The following is a 21,317-nucleotide window of genomic DNA, read 5'->3' on the forward strand; positions in this document are numbered from 1 at the left end:
GATCCAATCTAGACCACGAACACCTATGGCGCTGGAGATAAATTATCTAAAGTAATTGTAGAAAAAATTAACCCGTTAAATATTTGCACCTTCGAGATATAAAATTTTGCACCTACGCTTAGCAAGAAAATAAAATTTTCGTTTTCACCAGTATGGTAAAAAAAAACATACATTTGCATTTGCAATTGTAATTCTGTCTGATGTATCTGACATACTCCGAAACTAAATGAAATACAATTTCAGACAAGAAGATCAGAAAACATAATGGTAAAGAGCATTAGCGAGAGGAAAATCAGAAGGTCTGATAAAGCAGATACATCAACATCTTTCTATTGCAATCTTATAATTAAGAAAGTCAAAAAGATATTCATATGGCATACAAAGCGTTGTTAACTTACCACGCTTGTTTGGCTTTTGGATGTCATGACAGGAATTCAAGTCCTTAACTCAATCCTAAATTACATCTCAAATTCTGTATCTAATATAATATTCCACTAATGCTTTTGATAACTTATCCTTAACAAGAATAAAAATAAAGTGAGAACAAAAACAAAAGAAATGAAGCCGAGAAAGCATCAAGCAATTCAGGAGCATTAAGTGCAAGAGCATATGGGTTGTGATGAATCCCATAAGTTAATCAGAAGCTGCATAGTGTTATCACAAGTGGACATATATTATATGCTTTAAAAATAATGGAAAGCGTCAACATATAACTACTGCTTTTGTTCTGATTCTTGCATCAAACGATTTTTTTTTTTTTTTTTGGGTAAACTGCATGAAACGAATTTATCCCAGTTGAATCTTCAACTTCAAGATTGAATTTAACTCGGGAGGGTGGTCATTAATTACAGGATAAAAAAAATCAGAAATAATATTTATTTTATTTTATTTTGGTGGACATCAGAAATAATACTTAAATATACTGGTCTGTATAAATTTGAAAGAGGACAATCGCTTCCCTTAACCCTCGCTTGTTTTATCACTACCTTTCTGCCCTGTGGGTAAAGTTTTATTTATTTTTTCCCAATCGTTTGACTTTTCCGCAGAGAAAATTTAGCTACGCAACAGGAGTTTGATAAAAAAGGAAAAAATTTAAATATTATTTTTTTAATAAAAAATTATGAAAATGTAGTCATTTTGAATGTATTTACAAATGTATAGCATTCAAACATGTCCCACGGGAACATAATCTGATGCAGAGAGACACGCTCCACATGAGACGTGTTTTAGGAGAGAGACACACCTCAAGGAAAAATGTTTTACCATATGCTGATACGTGACACAAAAGTCAACAATTTACTCGTAAAACTTTGGAAGTCAATAGTTTAAAACGACTATATTTCTGTAATTTTTTATTAAAAAAATAATATTTAAAATTTTTTGCCAAAAAATACTAGTCAAAACCAAATTATAATAACAAAATAAAAAATAATTTTTATATGTACCCTGATTAATTATATATAATTGATCCTCTTTTTATTTTGTTATATTTTATTAAGATTCGAGTGACTAAGACAAGTACAAACGAATTTAGGTGGCGTTTGGTTCAGGAAATTTTTTTGAAATAGTAAGGAAATGAGATAGATAGAGAAATGATTGGAAAGATAGATAAAGTGAGATAGGTAGAAAAATATAAAAAAAAGTTGTTTGGTGGGGAAAATTTTTACTGGGAAAATTAGGTAGCTTTATGAAATCAACAGTGCATTAAAAGTCAGATAACCGATTTTCCGAAAAATCCCATCTTCAAATTGGGTTTATAAACAATGCGAATATCTATGTTTCTCATAAATCCAGACAAATTGGATAGATGAGTTTTTGGTGAAAAACGTTGAAACAAACATGATGTTTCTAAAAGCCATACTTGAGAAAGATAGATATCCGCTGAAAAGCTCCCAACCAAACACCACCTAAATGTATTTTTGTCCAAAAAGATGTGTAGTGTTATTCTCACGATATAACTACATGTCGAAGGAATGATTTGGCAATATTCTCATTATTAGATAAAGATTTTTGATTTGGAGTTGGAATCATCACAAAGCCAATTTCGTTGTGCAAACAAATGAAAATTTAATTAATTTGATTGATATTGGATGGTATAGAGTATATTACGTTTTAATAAGTTTTTATGTTCACACTCTCTTTTCTTCTTTTTTATAATAAGAAAATCTTAACATTTGACACTATTATTTCTATTATTATGAGATTTTAAATTCATTTTTTTTTATTTTAGATATAATAATCATTTTATGCGCTTCTGACTAAGCTTAAACTGGCTTAGTCAATTTTTATATAAACAGCTGAAGAAATAAAAAAAAAAATCATTTAAATTAAATTAATGATAGATAGATTTCATACCCTTCATGATAAGCTCACTTTAGGGTGTAAATTTTTTAGTTGAGTTCCTTTGTTAACGTTGATGTGTTTTTAGTAAAAGATCTTAATTGAGCTGCGTTTTCCACCGATGTAATTTAGTTCGAGTTAAAAATATCATATCATGAAGTTAGCTTTCTCATAATTTTTTTTTGTATTCACAAAAATTTGAATCCAAAATTTTATTTAAGCCAAATCAAATGTATGTCAACTACCTTAATTAATTGAACTCACTTTTAAATCTAACTTCATCTCCTTCAGTTTGTGTGTATTAATTACTCTTCCACCTGCAATCTCTCTCTAGCTTCTATATTATTATAGGGAAATGCATTCATTATATCGTAGGAATCAAATTTTTTATTAAGTTAAAAAAGGACAAGATTAATTTATTGAATAAAGTGTTGCGTCACTTTTTTTAATACTATATATACTTTGTTTTTTTTTTTTTTAACATGACAACAAAATTTGTTCTTACAACATGAGAGATATAATTCTCATTATTACATAGATAAATAAATCTATTATTATTATTAATATTTTTGTTTTTGTTATAAAAAAATATCGATTATGTTCACTTAAAAATGATTTTTTTTTCTCTTTATAACGAGAAATATTCATTTTTACGTGAGTGTGTGTGAAATAACTTTTGTAGGGAGAAACATTTTTTCCTATTATTATTCTTCCAATTTCCAAACCTCTCGTTAGTTAGGAGGAGAAAAAGATCGAAGGGAAAACCATAAAGCAACACACTTTTCTTGTTCTTAGTGTTCTTATTCTTTTTCCGATTCCTAATCTTGTTGCTAAGCCCTAGATTTTCTCCACCCTACCTCACCGCCTTTTCAATCTCTTCGTTTCTTCGATCGTGCCCGAATTTGTACCTATACCCTTACTCTAGGGTTCCTCCCATGGATTCTGAGGATGATATGCACGACGCCAACGATGTCGAGTCCCTTGATGACGATTTCTACAGTGGCGAGACAGAGGATGCTCCTATGGATTACTACAGCGAATACGATGATGAAGCCGATGATTACTTCGATGATGCCGACGATTCCGACCGAATTGAGTCTCGTCGACCGGAGGTAGGTCTCCTCAGTTTCGTTCTTCTATGCCTATCACTTCGCAAATTTGTGTTCAATGTATTCTTGAGCTGCGAATGTTACTTGTTTTTTACAAACTGTGAGCAAAATTAATAAAAAGTAAAGGAAAGAAAGCTAATTGAACTCATGCGGTGGTGGATTTTGCTGCACTCTAGTATGGATGTAAAGAGATAAAATAAAAGGACGAGTTTTAAAACTTTAAATGGTTTTTTTTATAAGAAGTTTGAGTTTAAATAAATTTTAGAACTATATTAGTATGAGTGTTGGTAGGAGAGGAATATATGCTCAGCTTATTTGATCTTTGATAATAGTAATCGTTTATAGGAACTAGTTGATATGTTGAGGGGAGGTTGGTTTAAAAGGCAAAGAATTCGATAAAATAAAGAAGACCAATTGATAATACAGTTTTCTCTTGGTGTCGTGAGGATATGAGTGCTGCGACTTCCCGTTCAAGGCATATGGTGTTGCCTGTTGCTTTGTTTCTTTCTGCAATCATATTACCCCCTCTCTGACTTACAGATCCCTGTCTGGATTTCAGCTGAATTTTACCATATTGAGGGAATCAGATATCCGGCAAAGGCAGGAAGATGACATCACTAGAGTAGCAACGGTTCTTTCTATACCAAGAGTTTCTGCAAGCATCCTACTTCGTCATTACAATTGGTAAATTCTTTTTCTTTTAACAGCGTAGTGTTAATGTGCCATTATATTTTTGTGTGTCTATATTTGGATGGTGCCTTTTGTGGTATGTAAAGGTTTGGCTGTTATTGTATACTCATGTACTAATGGAGAGATGATTTGGTGTTGCAGGAGTGTCAGTAAAGTGCATGATGCATGGTTTGCTGATGAAGATCAAGTCCGAAAAGCAGTTGGTTTGTTGGAGAAGCCGGTTTTCCAGTCTCCTAATCCTAGAGAGGTGAGATATGGGCGTTTGTGTTGTATAACACATCACTAACATAGTTGGATTTTCTTGTCATGTTGCTTGGGCTCCATTTATATTTCATTTATTTCACTTTTTCCCCTCTTGTGGTCAGCTTACTTGCGGCATCTGTTTTGAAAATTATCCTCGTGCTAGGATTGAAACTGCTACTTGCGGTCATCCCTACTGCTTTTCATGCTGGGCAGGTATTACTTGTGTGCTATCCTTCTGTTCTTTTGTGGCCACAGATATGGTCTGGACATCATTATGAAGTTATATGTTTTGGGCATACTTTTACTGAGCACATCCAAAATCCAGTGCTCTGATTCATGTTTCTTGTTGATGATATAGTCCCAATACATGTATAATTTAGTATTCTTTCTTTCAGTTTTTCCATTTTCTGTTAAATCATGTTCTTCTTTCCTTTTTGACATGCTAGGATATATTGGCACATCAATTAATGATGGTCCGGGATGTTTGATGTTGAGATGTCCTGATCCCTCTTGTGGTGCTGCTGTTGGTCAAGATATGATTAATCTTTTGGCATCTGATGAAGATAAAGAGAAGTACTCACGTTACCTTCTTAGATCTTACATTGAAGACAATAAGAAGGTAAGTTGTAGATACTGAATATGGACATTGATAATGATAGTAAAGGAATATCTATACCTTTATTTGTACTGCCAATTTCATTTCAATCTGTTATGGACTTTTTTGCCCCATTTTATGCATTCGTATTTGCATGTTGTTGAATTGAGTGTTAACCACAATATTACCACCTGGCTACACGTGAATATGGATTCCTAAATGATGTGATGATGCCCTATGCTTTTTATTTGAACCATTATCGTTTAGGATATCTATAAATGGAGTTGTATGTTTGACCTCTTTTTTCTATATCATTTGTGACTGTCATAATAATCTAATTTCTTCTGCTCTCTTTGTTTTGTCTAGACCAAGTGGTGTCCTGCTCCAGGTTGTGAATATGCAGTTACTTTTGATGCTGGTAGTGGAAATTATGATGTATCTTGCCTCTGTTCATATAGCTTTTGCTGGAACGTAAGTCGCATATGGATTGTTTCAAATTGTTGTAGTATTGCATTTTAGAATATTCTTGTTATGCTGACTCACACGTTTTTGGATCTACAGTGCACTGAGGAGGCTCACCGCCCAGTGGATTGTGGCACTGTGGCTAGATGGATTTTGAAAAATAGTGCAGAATCTGAAAACATGAACTGGTACAGAATACGTTTTGACATCTTTGGATATTATTTTTCTTGCCTATATTCCTTTGGGATGTTAATGCTTGTGTGTCTGCTGCCATGCAACGATTGTCCATCTTCTAGTTTCCAATAGAAATTATAGTATGCCATACCTAATTTATGTCAAGGTCAGTTGAGTTTCCTGTTTTTATAAGTAGTTTTCTGTGGTTCTATCTCTGTTAGTGCCTTGACATAATGTATTTACGTCAATATGTATGTATGCATGTATGTATTGTTTTCTGTGTTGTAAGCTGAAGTTGGTCATTCTGAGGTCTCCCTTTGGATCAAGCGAGGATGTAGAGATATGTGGTTTTTGTTGCAACGGATGTTTTACTTTTGTTTATTAACAGAGGATTTTGCATGGCTATAGACATGGTATTGGTAATGAAGGATACAGGTGGCAAGCTGAGAAACCAATGTTGAAGTTAATTGATTGATTGTAACTTTCTTATTTTTGACAAACTAATTAAGCCTTTGTAATGATAATAGATATTGAAACTGGAGAATGTTCCACAAGGGTTTTGCTCCTACAGATTTCCTTTCACCAATGCATGGATGTAATGCTTAAGATGGACACTTCAAATAGGGAAACTTTAAGAATTGAAAAATCATTCAGATTTTTATGCTTGAATTAGGTTAAATGATGGCTGAGGGAGTGTGGATCCCTTGCTTCATTCGAGGGAATGAAAAGAAAAGAAAAGAAAGAAAGTAAAGAAAACAGTGTAGTTTATGTTTTGACTCTTTACAATTTTACCTGATCAGTTCTTAAATCCTTGGAATATTAGGATTCTACTTTCTCTTGATCTCCTTCATGCTAATTAAATTTCTTCCATGTATTGAACTTCTCTTTAACAGTCAAGGATATGTAGTCTTGTGTTATTGGTACACCGCTATAGTGTGTCCTTTTTGGAAACTTAAGATTTGAGATCCTGAGCTAACTGTTCATTTGAATGTCTTTCAGGATACTTGCTAACTCAAAGCCATGTCCCAAGTGCAAGCGACCGATTGAAAAAAACCAAGGGTGCATGCACATGACATGTACTCCACCTTGTAAATTTGAATTTTGCTGGTATGCTTCTTCTTTTTCTTCTTTTTTTAACATGATTATTTTGCATGTTTCCTTGTTTCCCACCTTTTCCAATGGGGATAGGCTATTCTACCTACCATTTTTTCTGCCTACCTTTGCTTACCATTCTTCAACACCGTTAGATCAGAATCTCAAGAGGAGAGAGAAAGATAAAAATTAGTTGAGATTTTGATCTAATGGTATTTTAGAGTGGTAGGCAAAGGTAGACAGAAAAAGAGGCAGGTAGAATAACCTATCCCTTTTCAATATGATTGGGTTAGCAGACCCCAATTACTCAAACATAGGCTAAATGGGAGAATTATAGGGTCAATGACAGTTAGTTAGTTGGAGAATATTCCCAACAGAATTAAGTGTGGCAGCTAGTTAGTTAGGTAGTTAGATAGAGGAACGTGGCGGGATGATGAAAGATTTAAAAGGAGTGGGTAAGAATTCAGTATTGAAAGTAGAGACTAGAGAGGGCGGTGGACTCTGATCCCTGGAACTGAGTGAGAAAAGGGAAAGCCCCATTGTAAAATTTCCAAAAGTCTCTAGCTGTGGGACTGTGGGTCATTCCTCAGATCCTGTGAAGAGACTATAGAATGAAGATTCAGTTTCTTCTCTGTTATTTCCTAATTCTTGAACCAGTTTCTATCACATTGTTGGAGGGTTGGTATCATGGAAATTGTGGGTTTATTTTCTTTCCCGGGGATGTATGATGCTTTTATATTTTTGCACCCTTAACTTAATGGCTAACCTTATTTTCAATTAGTTTGAGCTCATATGGATGTTAAGTGAATTTAATATATTTTTGTCTACGTAGGCTATGCCTTGGTGCATGGTCAGACCATGGTGAAAGGACTGGCGGTTTCTATGCTTGCAATCGTTACGAAGCTGCTAAACAAGAGGGAGTGGTAAGGGACATAGAAATACTCAATTTCTCTTGATTCAGGTTTCAGGTTACCATTAGCCCACTATTCCCCCGACATATATTTTAATAATGTCATCTGCTTATGAACTAAGCTTTGTTGCATGTAGTATGATGAAACTGAAAGAAGAAGAGAAATGGCAAAGAATTCGTTGGAGAGGTACACACATTATTATGAGCGGTGGGCCAGCAACCAATCTGTATGCATCACTCCATACTTTTTTCCCTTCAATGTCATATATCCATTAATTTGTTTTGCTCTGCAATTTCTGAATTCATTGCTTGATTATTTCATATTTTGCTAGAATTCCTATGGTTTCTCAAGAGAATGATGGAAAATGAAAGAAAACGAAAGAAAGAGGGAAGAGAGAGAAAAGAGTGTGTTTCTGAAAACAATATTTCTGTATATTGATTAAAGTGGTTTGTACAAAACTGAATCTATGTATATAGAGTCAGAACCTAGTGACTCAGTAATGAGTTTGTTACAACAGACTAACCAAAATGTAATAGATCCTAACTAAGTAACGGTATACAGTATAGGTAAAAAGCAAAGGGTAAAAGTGAAAGTGAAACTGAAACATATCATATTATTATAGTTTCAAAAGCTATATGATTAATTTTCTTTCTCTTGCAGTCAAGGCAAAAAGCTCTTGCAGATTTACATCAGATGCAAAATGTTCATGTAAGTTACACATACATTTGCTGTGTTCAGCCATCTTCTTCACCCCCCCTTCCCCCACCAAAAATAAATAAATTTTGTTCCAGATTTATAGCTTGTAAGTGATTGTGACAACTGAAAGAACATTTTTGGCACTTGTTAAATCTGATTTTTAAGCATGTTTTGCTATTTTCAGGAATAATGAAATATAAAATTGCAAAATTTAATAGTTCTTTATTTTTCCTCGTAATAAATCAAGAAATATAAATTTCAAGTTATTCTTTATACAATAATATAGAATCGAACCTTGGAACAAATTTTTTTGACTAGAAATGATTAGGCAAGGCTTAAGTCTTTTCATGATTCCATGTAGCTTTTACAAACACGAACCCCAAAATGGGTTCTGACTTCTGAATGCTGAGAACTGAAGATGAGTAAAACATAGATGGAAACAGGAAAGGAACGAATAGCAGTGTCTGTTATTGAGAAAAGATTGAACAATTCACCAGGGTTTCCCTTTCCTGAGAGTCTCTAGACTAGAAAATGAATAACTGCCCTCTCCCTATTTATTTAAGCATCTTTCCCACTCAAGCCGCACTCCCTTCTGGCATAACCAAATATACCTTCTGCTGCACTGCTCTGGCATTTCCGTGCTTCTAAGTAGAGGTTAATATGTGCTCCAAGGGATTGTAAAATAGTCCACTAACTGACCTTTTCTTTGGCAGATTGAGAAGCTTAGTGACACACAGTGCCAGCCTGAGTCACAGCTTAAGTTCATTACTGAGGCCTGGTTACAGGTAAATATTTTATAGTTTTGGTGTATTGAATTATAAATTTTTTGAATTGCTTTATGAATCTTTCACACATGTTTTTGGACCGTTGGTGGACATTTCTTCACAACCAGGTCCCCCCGGGCACAAATGAAGTTTCTGTTCATTGAACTATTATCTGATGCTGGTCATTTGATGAGGATGTTTTTCACTGTTGTGAGAGGGCTTCCTAATCTCTATTTCATGTTTGCAGATAGTGGAATGCAGGCGGGTGCTGAAGTGGACGTATGCATATGGATACTATTTACCTGAGCATGAACATGCTAAAAAGCAGTTTTTTGAGTACTTACAAGGTTTTATTGTCAACTTGAATTTAATTAGAAATGTCTTGCATTTGTGGTGGTACCCCCCACACACATAATACTCTACTCTGTTTTTTCTTCAGGTGAGGCAGAATCTGGTTTGGAGAGACTTCATCAATGTGCCGAAAAGGAACTACAGCTATTCCTCAATGCTGATGGCCCATCTAGAGAATTCAATGACTTCCGCACCAAACTAGCTGGATTGACCAGGTAGATGTTGTTTCTGTTTTGTTAAGTATTTGCCTTGCGTTCTTATTTTAATTATTTGTGATTTTTTGGGTTTCTGATTGAAGTTTGACTTTAAATTGGTTTTGTTTTCCTCAAGTTCTCCTGAAAATGAGACATGCTATGAACATCTTATTTTGAATTAGATGTGGGAAATCTACAATCGTAACTTTGATTATTACACCAATCTGATAATTCATTTGTTTTGGCAGTGTGACTAGAAACTACTTTGAGAATTTGGTTAGGGCATTAGAGAATGGCTTAGCTGATGTGGATAGTAATGGAGCTGCTTCCAGCAAAGCAACGAGCTCAAAAAATGCTGCAGGAAGCAGCAAGGGGAGAGGTGGAAGAGGAAAGGGAACTATTCGAACTAACATGTCCAGCAGAATGACTGATGATAATCATTGGTCTTGTGAGCATTGCACCTTTGCAAATGTCAAATCTGCCACCACATGCCAGATGTGCAATCAACAGCGTCGTTGAAAATTGGGTCCCCCATTAGAAACAAGTGTCTCCTGCTCAAGGCCAATGAACCAAAAGCTGAAATGGAGTTATTACTTCCTAGTTATATGTTGGCTACTTTTTGTTAGGCTATTTGATGTGAACAGGATGAAGGGGGGGTTAAGTCACGCAAGAAAGGTTATCCTCCTTGTACGCCTATTGAATACAAAACCCAATTTAATGTATATATTGTTTACTCTTAAAAATTTACGTATGGGGTTTATGCAGCAGGCTTCTGTAACTGAATCATGTACTGCACATGCCGGAGATAAACACAAATGTGCTTGTTTGTGTCCTGATTTCTTTTAGTAAATCTCTCTGCAGCTTCTATAAGATACCTTGAGCCAGTTGTGTATAAGTTCGGGGTTGGTTGCTTTATAGTTTTTTAGAAATCATGACGAATAAGGGACTACTTGATAGAAATATCAAACCATTATCACTTGAGTTTTATTGTACCTATTAATTCTGTGACTGGAGTGAGAATTTGGCTGGTTCTTGTTGGATGTGTGATGTGTGGATTTAAGCTAAGCTTAGTATGAACTAAAGTCCGAATCGAACTTGTCTTTCTTGGGCGATCTTTTTAAGGTTTATATGCTGCGTGCAGTAAATTTTTAGTCATTCCTATGCCAGAATTTCTGTAGGCATCATTCCGGTTGTGTAGAAAAATCAAATGAAAAAACCGAATCAAAATGTGAATTGATCCAAATTACATTGAAAGAAATTTATTTATTTTGAATTGGTATGTTAGAAATAAAAGTACTATTTGTATTTATGATTTGTTTCTTTATTTTAGGATTAGGTATGGGTTTCTTCTTTAAGCTCGTTAAGGTTTTATTTATTGTAAACCTTTGTATCTGTTGTATACACAATATACAACATAATTCATTTATATTCTTAAGTTGGTATTTGAACTTGTGTCTTGGGAAAACCTCGTTTTCACATAAAATCCTTGTCGTGCATCATTCTGGCAAGTCATCTGTGTTGTGTTTCATACTGACAACCTATCTTTAGTACCTGACCCTCAGATCGTCAGAAAACCATTGTCAACCACTGTTCATCGCAGTCGGAGCACTTTTTCAGTGAGTTTTAGGCAAACAACCACGTGATCAGAACCGCCTCAAGGAGGCGTCTCTGTCTGTCCAAGTGGCGCTGCCATCAGAGCTTCGACGCGCCGATGGAAGTTTTCGGTGCAGTCTGCACCTTTCCGGCTCGTGAGTGTGTGCAACCACTATTTTGGGCCGGACCACCACCATCTTGTTTGTCTTCTCCTCTTTCTAGATCTGGTCTTCGTTTATTGTGCGTGCCATCCGTTAGGAAGATATTTGCGAAATCCCGCTGTTTGGAGACTTTTTTCGCAATGTTTTATGTGCGTTTTCTTGCCTCCTTGCTGTTCTCTGGTTGTCTCCTCTATTTTTGCAGGTTATTTTATCTAATTTGTGATGGAGGGCTGAAGTAATATAACGAAAAGCACTACCCGCATTATCTCTGGTATTGTCCTATCCATTACAACGATGAAACTAACTTGATCTGCTACTTATAAGACTTGGTCTACTTCCGTTAAGATCTGGTTTACTGGTCAAGGACACAGGAAGCATCTTATGACCAGATATGCTGATATTCCCAAGGATCATAAATCTAATTGGGAAAAGATTAATGCCCAACTGCTGAGCCTCCTATGGCAATCCATTAATCCGGCAGTTATAAATATTTTCATTTTCTTTGAGACCTGTTGTGACGTATGGGAGGAAGTCAAAAGCCTCTACACCAATGACATTCAACAACTTTATTTCATTATTTCTCAAATAATTGAATTGCGCAAGTCACCAGATGCTCGAATGGAGGCTTATATTGGTAAGATTTGTTCTTTGATGCAAGAATTTCTAGCTATGTTACCTCATGCTGCAGATGGTTTTGCGTACAAGAAGCAGGTGGAGTGCTTCTTTATGATTTTAACCCTTTTTGGCCTACCAGAAGAGTTGGAAAATGTTCATGAGAATATTCTAACCAGTGCTGGAACTCCTAGCATGTCACAAACTTTCCAGCGTCTCATGAACCTTAAGATAAAGCAGCACCCGCGCATATACCAGCAATCGATTCAACTGCCCTCATCTCTCGTGCCAATGATTCCAATTGGAATAGTGGACACAATCATGGACGTTGTTGTGGGAAGGATGGTCACGGACAGAGGCCTTATTGCAATTATTTTCAGAACCTTGGACACTTTGAAGAGCATTGCTACAGGAAGTACCCTTACTTGTAGCCACCAACTGCCAACTTTGCTCAGACTGATGCTACGCCACCTTCTACTGGATCAATAACTATTTCAAGTGCAGACTACGAGGCTCTACTTAAGAAGGTTTCTTTCCAGACTCCTGCCCAAGATACTAGTAATCATGTTGGTCGTCTTTCTCAATCATCTCTTGGACCTTGGATAATTGACTCAGGTGCTACTGATCACCTTTGTAGTAATAAGGATCTCTTTACTTCACTTACTTATTCTAATAATCTACCCTATGTTACTTTTGCTGACAACGCCAAGGCCCTTGCTCGTGGTATTGGGCAAGCCAACCTAACTCCTTTTTTGACTCTGGCCTATGTTTATTATATACATGATATTCTTTTCAATTTAATCTCTGTTAGCCAGTTGATTCATTCTCTTTCATCATTACCTTCTTTGACTAATCTGTCTCCATGTATGATCAAGGTACGAGGAAGACAGGCCATGAGTCGCGAGGTTTCTACTATATGGCTGTGCCTCATTCTCCAGTGGCGTGCTCTTTTACGGAGTCTCTTGAATTAATCCACAGCTGCCTGGGTCATCCAACTATCCAAGTCTCTTCGAGCTTCAACATATGTTCTTTTTTTGTCCAATCTTCAGTCTTTAAACTTCAGTTTTGTCAACAAGGAAAACACAGTCGCTCCTTCTTTGCTAATAGAATTAATAAAAGAGCTGATACTCCATTTTCTATTATTCATTATACTATTTAGGGTCCAAGTTGAACTATGTCTGTTTTGAATTTTCAGTATTTTGTGACCTTTATTGATGATTTTTCTCGTTGTACTTGGGTTTATTTAATGAAAAACCGTTCTGAATTATTTTATATTTATAAAAACTTCTGTGCTGAGATTAATACTCAATTGAGTGCTTCTATTCTAGTCTTGCGCAGTGATAATGCGAAAGAATATGCGTCTCTTGAATTTTCTAAATTTTTGGAGAAAGATAGGATGTTACACCAGACCACCTGCCCTCACACTCCAAAGCAAAATGGAGTGACTGAATGTAAAAATAGACATTTGGTTGAAACTGCACGTACTCTTTTCATGCATATGTATGTTCCACTCCATTTTTGGGAAAATGCTATTTCACATCTTGTTTTCTCATTGCATGCCATCTTCCGTGCTTAATAATGAAGTCCCACACAATGTCTTATTTCTAGGCGCACCTCCCTATCCAATGCCTGCACATGTATTTAGGTGTACTTGTTTCGTTCATGACCTCACCTTCATGGATCAACAACCCTTCTTTAGTTCCCACACTTCTGTGTCACAGATTGATCATATTCTTCCAATTTCCATTGTTGATTTATCTTTACCAGTTGCAGGTGCCGACCCTACTGCAAACCTCACTCCATTTGACTCATCGTCCTCAACAGTTTTATCTTCCCCTCTGGATCCTCCATCATAGATTACTCCTTGTTAGCACTAAATTATTTATATAATTATTTTATTATTTTATATTATTTTAAATCTTTTGGGTTGACAATTACAGGAAAATGGGCTAAAAGAATATGAAATATGGCCCAATTCAAAAAAGGAAGTAACCAAGCCCAAGTTAATTTATTTTTGCTGATAATTGTAATTATTCATTTTTTTTAGGTTTTTTTTGGAAGCAACCACGTGGATGAACTTGTTGAGCTAGAGATGAAAGCTATTTTGGACCGTAGATTAGGATTGTGATTGTTAAGTTTAGTTTTAAAAAGAAACTCAACTTTTGAACGTGTGTAATCGTGTTTTCAATTCGGCATAGTTTTAGTTTTCTGAATACAAAATACTTGTGTAAAACTCTTCAAGATTCAAAAACTTCAAAGCACTGACAACGCTGCGGAAGGAAGAATCAATGTTGCAAGCAAGTGAAGTTCAAAGATCCTAGCCCTTGTTTAGGAATCGGTACCTTGGTTTGTACGATTAACTTTGATTTTTATTTCTGAATGCATCTTTCTTTTTCTGATATCTCTGAATTGCTGTTTTTGAAAATGGGTTTCTAAATCCTTTCTTTTTCTGGGTATTCAAAATGATTGGGTGAAATTCCTTGATGTGCATTTTTATTGTTTCTTTCATCCTCATTCGTTTAGTACTTTTATCTTTTTAACTCAAGAACTTCATGGGAATGAGACTTGAGTATTTAAACAAAAGGAAATTGGGAAATGGACTTTTGTTAAGTATTAAATGAACCCTATTGGTTAGGAATAATCGGAGGTGTTTTCTGATAAAAATTTCTATAAAGAATGAGGAAACTTTGGGAAAAGACTTTCTTGAATCTTATTTTTGAACCTGAAAAGCTTCAACTAAACTTGCTGTAGTAACTCATAAATTGAGATATAGATGCTATAGCAATGTGGGATTTTGCAGGAATGCAAAGATTTTTTGTCACCCATGATTTGAGATATACCCAGAAACCCTTAATTTTGACAAACCATTTCTTTACTTTTTAGATCAGTTTTAATAATTGATAAAAACTATAAAAAAAATTTCTGTTATAAAAACAATTAAGTTTCAATTCAAGAATTCTTATTTCAGAAAAATACAAAGAAAAATAATTCAACCTGTTCCCTGAGAACGATAACTCTATCTTCGGAAAATTACTACCAACAAAATGGCGCCGTTGCCGGGGAGCTGTGTTTAATTTTATTTTTCTTTTTGTGATTCTGTTTTAGAATTCTTAATTTTTTTTCTTTTTTTCTTTTCTTTTTCACATATTTTTCTTGTTATCTGCTAACTCCAATTTCAAGTTCGTGATAGATTCTTGCAGAATTCAATTCTAATTACAGTAACCAGCAATATTACACACATATGTTGTTGAATTATTGAAGATGGCAGAATCGAACCAGTGATCTGTTAATGGAGAAAACGTCAATGGCAATAGGAATGGCAACATGCTCTAGTTATGGTGGATGAAGAGTTTCCCATTGCTGAATATGCTATTCCATCACTCGATGGGGTGATTCCTGGCATAGTCTAGCCAGGAGTGGAAGGGAATTTTGATCTCAAACCAGGAATGATACAGCTGCTGCAATCCATGACTCAATATCATGGATTGCCCAAGGAAGACCCCCACAAGCACATCACAAAATTCATGAAAATCTCTGATACTTTTGTTGTTCATGGAGTATCCACAGAAGCTATGAGGATAAGACTGTTCCTTTTTTTCTCTAGCTGGGGTAGCAGAAGAGTGGATCGAAGATCTGCCTGCACAGTCCATCACCACGTGGAAGGAGCTTGGGGAAGCCTTCCTTATGCGGTTTTTCCCACCCACAAAGGGGTGTGATTTAAGGGATGACATCACAGGGTTTAGACAGTATGTTGATGAGTCAATCCATGAGAGCTGGACTATGTTCAAGGGGTTTGATCAGAAGGTGTCCTACACATGGTCTTCCTAAGTGGAGCCACCATTCAAATTTTCTATAGAGGATTGAGTCACCAAGGCAAAACTCATTTGGATTCTACTGCCGATGGAGCATTTTTGTTGAAAAGGTATCCAAAGGCTTTTGAGACACTTGAGAGAATAAGCCAGAACAGTTGCCAATGGCTTGAACAGAGAGATGAAGCTCCAAAGAAGGCAACTGGACTTTATGAGATGAGTGAAGCCACTTCCATGGCAGCTGAGATGGCAGCACTGCATAACACTGTCAAGGTTTTAGTCAAGCAAATGGCTAAAACCAAACAGCAACCACCTGCCCAAGTAGCTGCAGCCAGACCAATCTTCTCACTTAGCTATTGTTCCCATTTGTTTGAGGAGCGCCCAAGCAACCCCTCTTCAGCCTTCTATGTTGGTGACTACAACAGAAACTACAATAATAGAGGGAATTACAACCAAGGTGGAAATTTTGGCCAGAATCAGGGCCAAAATTACCATCAAAATGTTGGAAATAGAAATCAACATCAGTCCTTCCAAGGAGGGCAGCAATCTTATCAGCCAAAAGTTCCCTTTCCACCTGGTTTTAACTCACAAAATCCTCAAGATCAGCTAAGGCAATCTAATGCAGAAACTTAACCCCTTCCAAATGACCAGTGGGCAAATTGAATGTTGCAAAATCATGAGGCCATGCTTCAAAGTCATGGAGAAATTTTAAAGAGCTTAGAGACACAAATGGGGCAGATTGCATCTTCCCTTAGTAATAGACCAATGAGGACTCTTCCTAGTGATACTGAAGCACCAAGGAGAGATGGAAATAAGTTTTGTAAAGCTCTCCATTTGAGAAACGGAAGAGAGGTTGAACAACCAGAGCATGTTATTAGGCTTTCTACCTTGAGGAAGTTGGCAGAAGAAAATGTCAACCAAATGAAGAGGCAGAGCCTACTGTAATTGAAGTGCAAGGTTCAGAAAACGACAAGGAGCAAGGTGATTCGAGCAAAACAAAAAAATCAGCACATAAATCACAGGAGCCAGCCAAACCTACGCAGAAAAATGAAGTCATTCAACCAATATCAAGGGCAAGGCAGGTTCCATTTCCACAAAGGCTCCAAAAACAAAACCAGGAGCAGCACTTCAAGAGAATCTTAGACATCCTCAAGCAACTCCAGATCAACATTCCATTTGTGGAGGCCCTTCAACACATGCCAAGCTACATCAAATTCATAAAGGACATCCTATCCAGGAAGAGGAGAATAGAGGAGTTTGAGACAGTGGCACTTACTAAAGAATGCAGCAGCATCCTCTCCACCAAAGTACCTCCTAAGTTGGAGGATCCAGGTTCTTTTACGATTTCTTGTATTATAGGGGATAGGTATATTAGTAGAGCTTTATGTGATTTAGACTCTAGCATTAATTTGATGCCTGCTTCCAATTTTAAGCAACTAGGAATAAAATCTGCCCTCACCACATTAACTCTCCAACTAGCTGATAGGTCTATTGTATACCCTGAAGGAAAAGTGGAAAATATTTTGGTAAAGGTGGAAAAATTTATTTTTCCAGCTGACTTCATAATCCTTGATTGTGAAGTTGATGAAAACATTCCTATTATAGTAGGAAGATCATTTTTAGCTACAGGAGGTGCAATGATAGATGTTAGAAAAGGAGAGTTAACAATGAGGGTTAATGATGACACTATGACCTTTAGTGTTTTTAAAGCCATGAAATTTGTGGATGTTGATGTTGATGATTGTTCTGTCATAACTGTCATTGGTCACTTGGTTGCTGCCCATGTTCAATAAAATCTCGAAATTAATGAATCTGCATGTGAATATGCTATTTTCGAAATTAATGAGAATGCTACATCTGAACATGATCATGCATGTGCATTCACGTCTTATCCTACTAAGTTCTTTGGTGATAAACTTTTTGAGTCCCTTGGACTTCATGAAAGAATCACCAAACCTCTTAAATCATCCATTGTGGAACCACCTGACGTGGAGTTGAAAGAACTCCCAACTCACCTCAAATATGCTTTTCTGGGAAGAGATAACACCCTCCCAGTAATTGTTGGCAATGAGGAAAATCAGCTGCTAAATGTGCTTAAAAATCACAAAGAAAAGATGACTTGTTGAATGTTTGTCTTCGCAGGGAAAATTACGTAGGAATGCTGTAGCAGAGAAGCTGACGAAGTAATGATATAGCAAGCGCTACAGCATGACAGCGTGGACAAAGGGACAACCGAACTTTTGAATTTCAAAAGTTAGTTATTCTTCAACAATACACCAGCAAGCAAAGGAAGTTTCTGGAGATTTAGAAATCACAAGGGTCAAAAGACAAATTCAAAGATTGAATCTTATCCAATCCCCAACGAACAAGGACAACAACCTTGATTCGGTCAACAACATTGGCACAAGAAAACCAAGAAGATAAAGATCTTATCCAATTAAGTGCCAACAAATCCGAAAATCCCAAGGATCAAGGACGATTTCAAGGATTGAGTCTTATCCCAAAATCCCAAAGAACAATGACAACAAAACTCTTGTTCGGTCAACAACAATATTGGCACAAGATAATCAAGAAGATAAAGATCTTATCTAATCAAGTGCCAACAGCCCAAGAATTTAGGGATAAGATAAGGCTGCAACAATCGGATTCAACAATCTCCACTCTTAACTCCTAAAGCCCAAAGCCCAACTATTTTTCCTATTTAAGAAGAGCTCCTCCACGAGAGAAACACAGTTCGAAACACAGTTAGAGAGGTTCAAGGTTCAGAAGGTCAGAAGCAAGGAGGAGAGTTTTAGAGGGAGATAGTGAGGTTCTTGGAAGAGGAAGAACAGCGTTGGAGCAGTGCTGGAGCAAGGCAGTGACGACGTCTTCCTACAGCAATTGTTTTCAACTTCTTTTCTGTTTTCCAATGAATTCTTTCTTTCTTTTCTCTGTTTTATTTAATTTCATTATGAGCTAAATTGCTCCATAGGTTAGGTGATAAAGTACCTATGCTGTAACATTGAGATGTATGCCTAAACTTTGTTTATGTTAATGTTTAATTAGTTATTCAACGAGTTTGCTTGATCTTATTCATGTCGAGAGATACATATGTGATATTGAGGAGGTTGGGGCCGAGAGGTTTCCGAATCCAGAATAGTGTGGATTAATCGAGTTAAATTAACTTAATTAAGTTGTGGGTAGAGAGATCATTCACACCACATAACCTAGAACTTAAACTTAAACAATTCAGTGATTAGTTTGGCCATAGAGATGTAGGGATTAGTTATTGGGTATATATGTTAGGTTGGTCAAAAGCCCCATCATACATTAGTGTTCGGTTACTAGTTAAACATCGATATAGCATTGTTAAAGCATCAAATCAGTATTGCTGTATCAGGAAAATTGATCCTGACCTATATCTCATCCATCATCTTAATACCTATTATTTTAGTTTCTTGTTCTCTTATTATTAGTTGCCTTTTATTTTACAAAACCAACAATCATAATCAATCACTTTCTTCACCTAAATAATCATTACTTGACACTTATCTCTGTGGGAACGATACTTGGACTCACACATCCCTTTATTACTTGTGACACGTTCACTTGCGTATTTGTGTGATTGATTTAATTGATTGCAAATTGCACAACAGGTACCTGCGAAGACACTCTGATGCTTAAGTCAGTATCAGAGGCAGGTATTTATGTTGTGAAAGTAAAGGATGATTGTACCTTGGTGGTACATCGTATGTTTATATAGTAGCAAAGATGTGTGCTTGGAGGATGCCTTTCTTCATGGTGAAGGCAAAGGTTCCTTGAAGCCAACGTAGTGTGGCTGTCATGGTTTAAATGTTGAGGAGCTTGCCGCCAAGGTGTCTAGTAGTAGAATTACGACGAGCTGGAGATGTCCGTTGCTTACTGGTTTGAGGGCGCGGTGGCGTTGCCTTGGCCCTTAAGTTTACTGTCTGTAGAAGGTACCCTATTGCAAGGTGTTTAAGTACGTCTTGTGTGCCGTGGTGAGGTCATCGCGCCTTGTATGACGCGACGGGGTCATCGCGTCTGGTGTTCCGCGATATGGCATCGCGCGGGTGTGCTGCTATAGGGTTACCGTGTCTGTGTCTGTCCTTTATGCCTCGTTCTGGGTTCTTAATGGGCTTGGGCTTCTATGTGTTATTGGGCCCTGTTTGGGCCTATATTATATCCGGATCAGTTTTAGAATTGAATTATTTTCTATAAAAACCAATTCAAGAACCGAATTAATTTTTAAAATTGGTTTAGTTTGATTGAACCAAATCACTTTCTTGGTTCGGTTTGATTTGGTATAAAAAACTAAAGCCAAACGAATTGTGAACAACCATCAATGCAGTTAAACAAGTTTGCAGCTCCAATAGGGCCGACCTTTATCGGGCTTACCAATTGTTTTGAAATCATAACACACTACAAAAAAACTGGTATTTAGAGGCGGTTATATTTTCATTTAGAGGCGGTTCAAACCGCCTCTAAATGCTTCGTTCGGCTGTTCATAAACCGTCTCGTTTATCACCGCCGCGAGGCAAAACGCAACAGTTTTTAGAAACCGCTGGAATAAACGCCTCTACATGACAATCTGAGGCGGTTATTCTAACCGCCTTCAAAACATATTCTGAGGCGGTTATTTTAACCGCCTCCACTACCGCCTTAAAAGATAATCTGAGGCGGTTATTTTAACTGCCTCCAAATAACGTGTAACCGCCTCCAAATGGTAATATTATATAAATTTTAAAATTTTAATATTAATATTGTTACTTTTAAAATTTAATATAATTTTTATTTTTAATAAAATTTTGATAGTGATTTGTTAATATAATTTTTTTTTAAAATTTTTTTTTTAAAAGTTAATATAATTGTTATTAGTTGAATATAAATAACTTATTGAATTTTGTATATGTGTGCGTTAGTGTGGGTTGTTATATAGAAGAGAATAAAGAAAGAGGAACAAGTGACATCCAATGTGGGACTTCAAAGTGAAAGTGAGATGGTTTTTTTCAATGTGCAACAGTCATCTTTAGACATTTATATATAACACCAGATAATTCAACTTAAAAATATGAACGGTTAGATTAAAGTATTACAAGAGAAGAATACATTAACCAAATTTGAGGACAATCCAACGGCTGAAAAAAGAGATTTTCCTCTTTGAATCTCACTATACGATAGATCATAAATCATATCTAAATATGCTATGGAGGCGGTTATTTTAACCACCTTTAATGTATATTTTGAGGTGGTTGATGTGAAACCGCCTCCAAATGTATATTAGAGGTGGTTAAAATAACCGCCTCTAATTGCTACATTTATAGGCGATTATATCTCAACTTCCTCTAAATGGTCAATGGGGGCGGTTATTTTAACAGCGTCTAATATACATTTGTAGGTGGTTATGGTTTAACCGCCTCTAAATGTAGTAATTAGAGGCAGTTTCAATGTAACCACCTCTGAATGTTAATGGAGGCAGTTATTTTAGCCGCCTCTAATTTACATTTGGAGGCGGTTTCACGTC

General features: G+C 36.2%; 1 protein-coding gene across 2 annotated transcripts; it reads left to right on the top strand.

The window, feature by feature from the left end:
- Positions 1–3,066: 3,066 nt before the first annotated feature.
- LOC133310372 (probable E3 ubiquitin-protein ligase ARI7) lies at positions 3,067–10,679 on the top strand. Of its 2 annotated transcripts, none has more exons than XM_061511289.1 (15): positions 3,067–3,452; positions 4,009–4,133; positions 4,281–4,386; positions 4,505–4,595; positions 4,829–5,001; positions 5,344–5,448; positions 5,539–5,627; positions 6,613–6,720; positions 7,538–7,628; positions 7,753–7,842; positions 8,277–8,318; positions 9,026–9,097; positions 9,324–9,423; positions 9,516–9,642; positions 9,870–10,679. In XM_061511289.1, the coding sequence occupies exons 1-15, from the start codon at positions 3,276–3,278 to the stop codon at positions 10,138–10,140; spliced, it is 1,767 nt and encodes a 588-aa protein (XP_061367273.1). In that variant the 5' UTR covers positions 3,067–3,275; the 3' UTR covers positions 10,141–10,679. The 2 variants fall into 2 exon arrangements, with proteins under 2 accessions (XP_061367273.1, XP_061367272.1); XM_061511288.1 differs by having other exon boundaries at positions 8,277–8,324; positions 9,870–10,676.
- The last annotated feature ends 10,638 nt before the right edge of the window (positions 10,680–21,317 follow it).

The sequence above is a fragment of the Gastrolobium bilobum genome, unplaced genomic scaffold (genome assembly GCF_033153095.1).
Source record: "Gastrolobium bilobum isolate Gb01-03AN ecotype WA unplaced genomic scaffold, APGP_CSIRO_Gbil_v1 utg1359, whole genome shotgun sequence".
NCBI lineage: Eukaryota > Viridiplantae > Streptophyta > Magnoliopsida > Fabales > Fabaceae > Gastrolobium > Gastrolobium bilobum.

What these genes read in the sequence shown, in the direction of transcription:
- LOC133310372 (XM_061511288.1), top strand. Translation starts at nt 3,276, where the DNA reads ATGGATTCTGAGGATGATATGCACGACGCCAACGATGTCGAGTCCCTT. An exon ending in TTACTGAGGCCTGGTTACAG is followed by an intron (nt 9,098 to 9,323) that starts GTAAATATTTTA and finishes TCATGTTTGCAG; the next exon opens with ATAGTGGAATGCAGGCGGGT. An exon ending in AAACTAGCTGGATTGACCAG is followed by an intron (nt 9,643 to 9,869) that starts GTAGATGTTGTT and finishes TTGTTTTGGCAG; the next exon opens with TGTGACTAGAAACTACTTTG.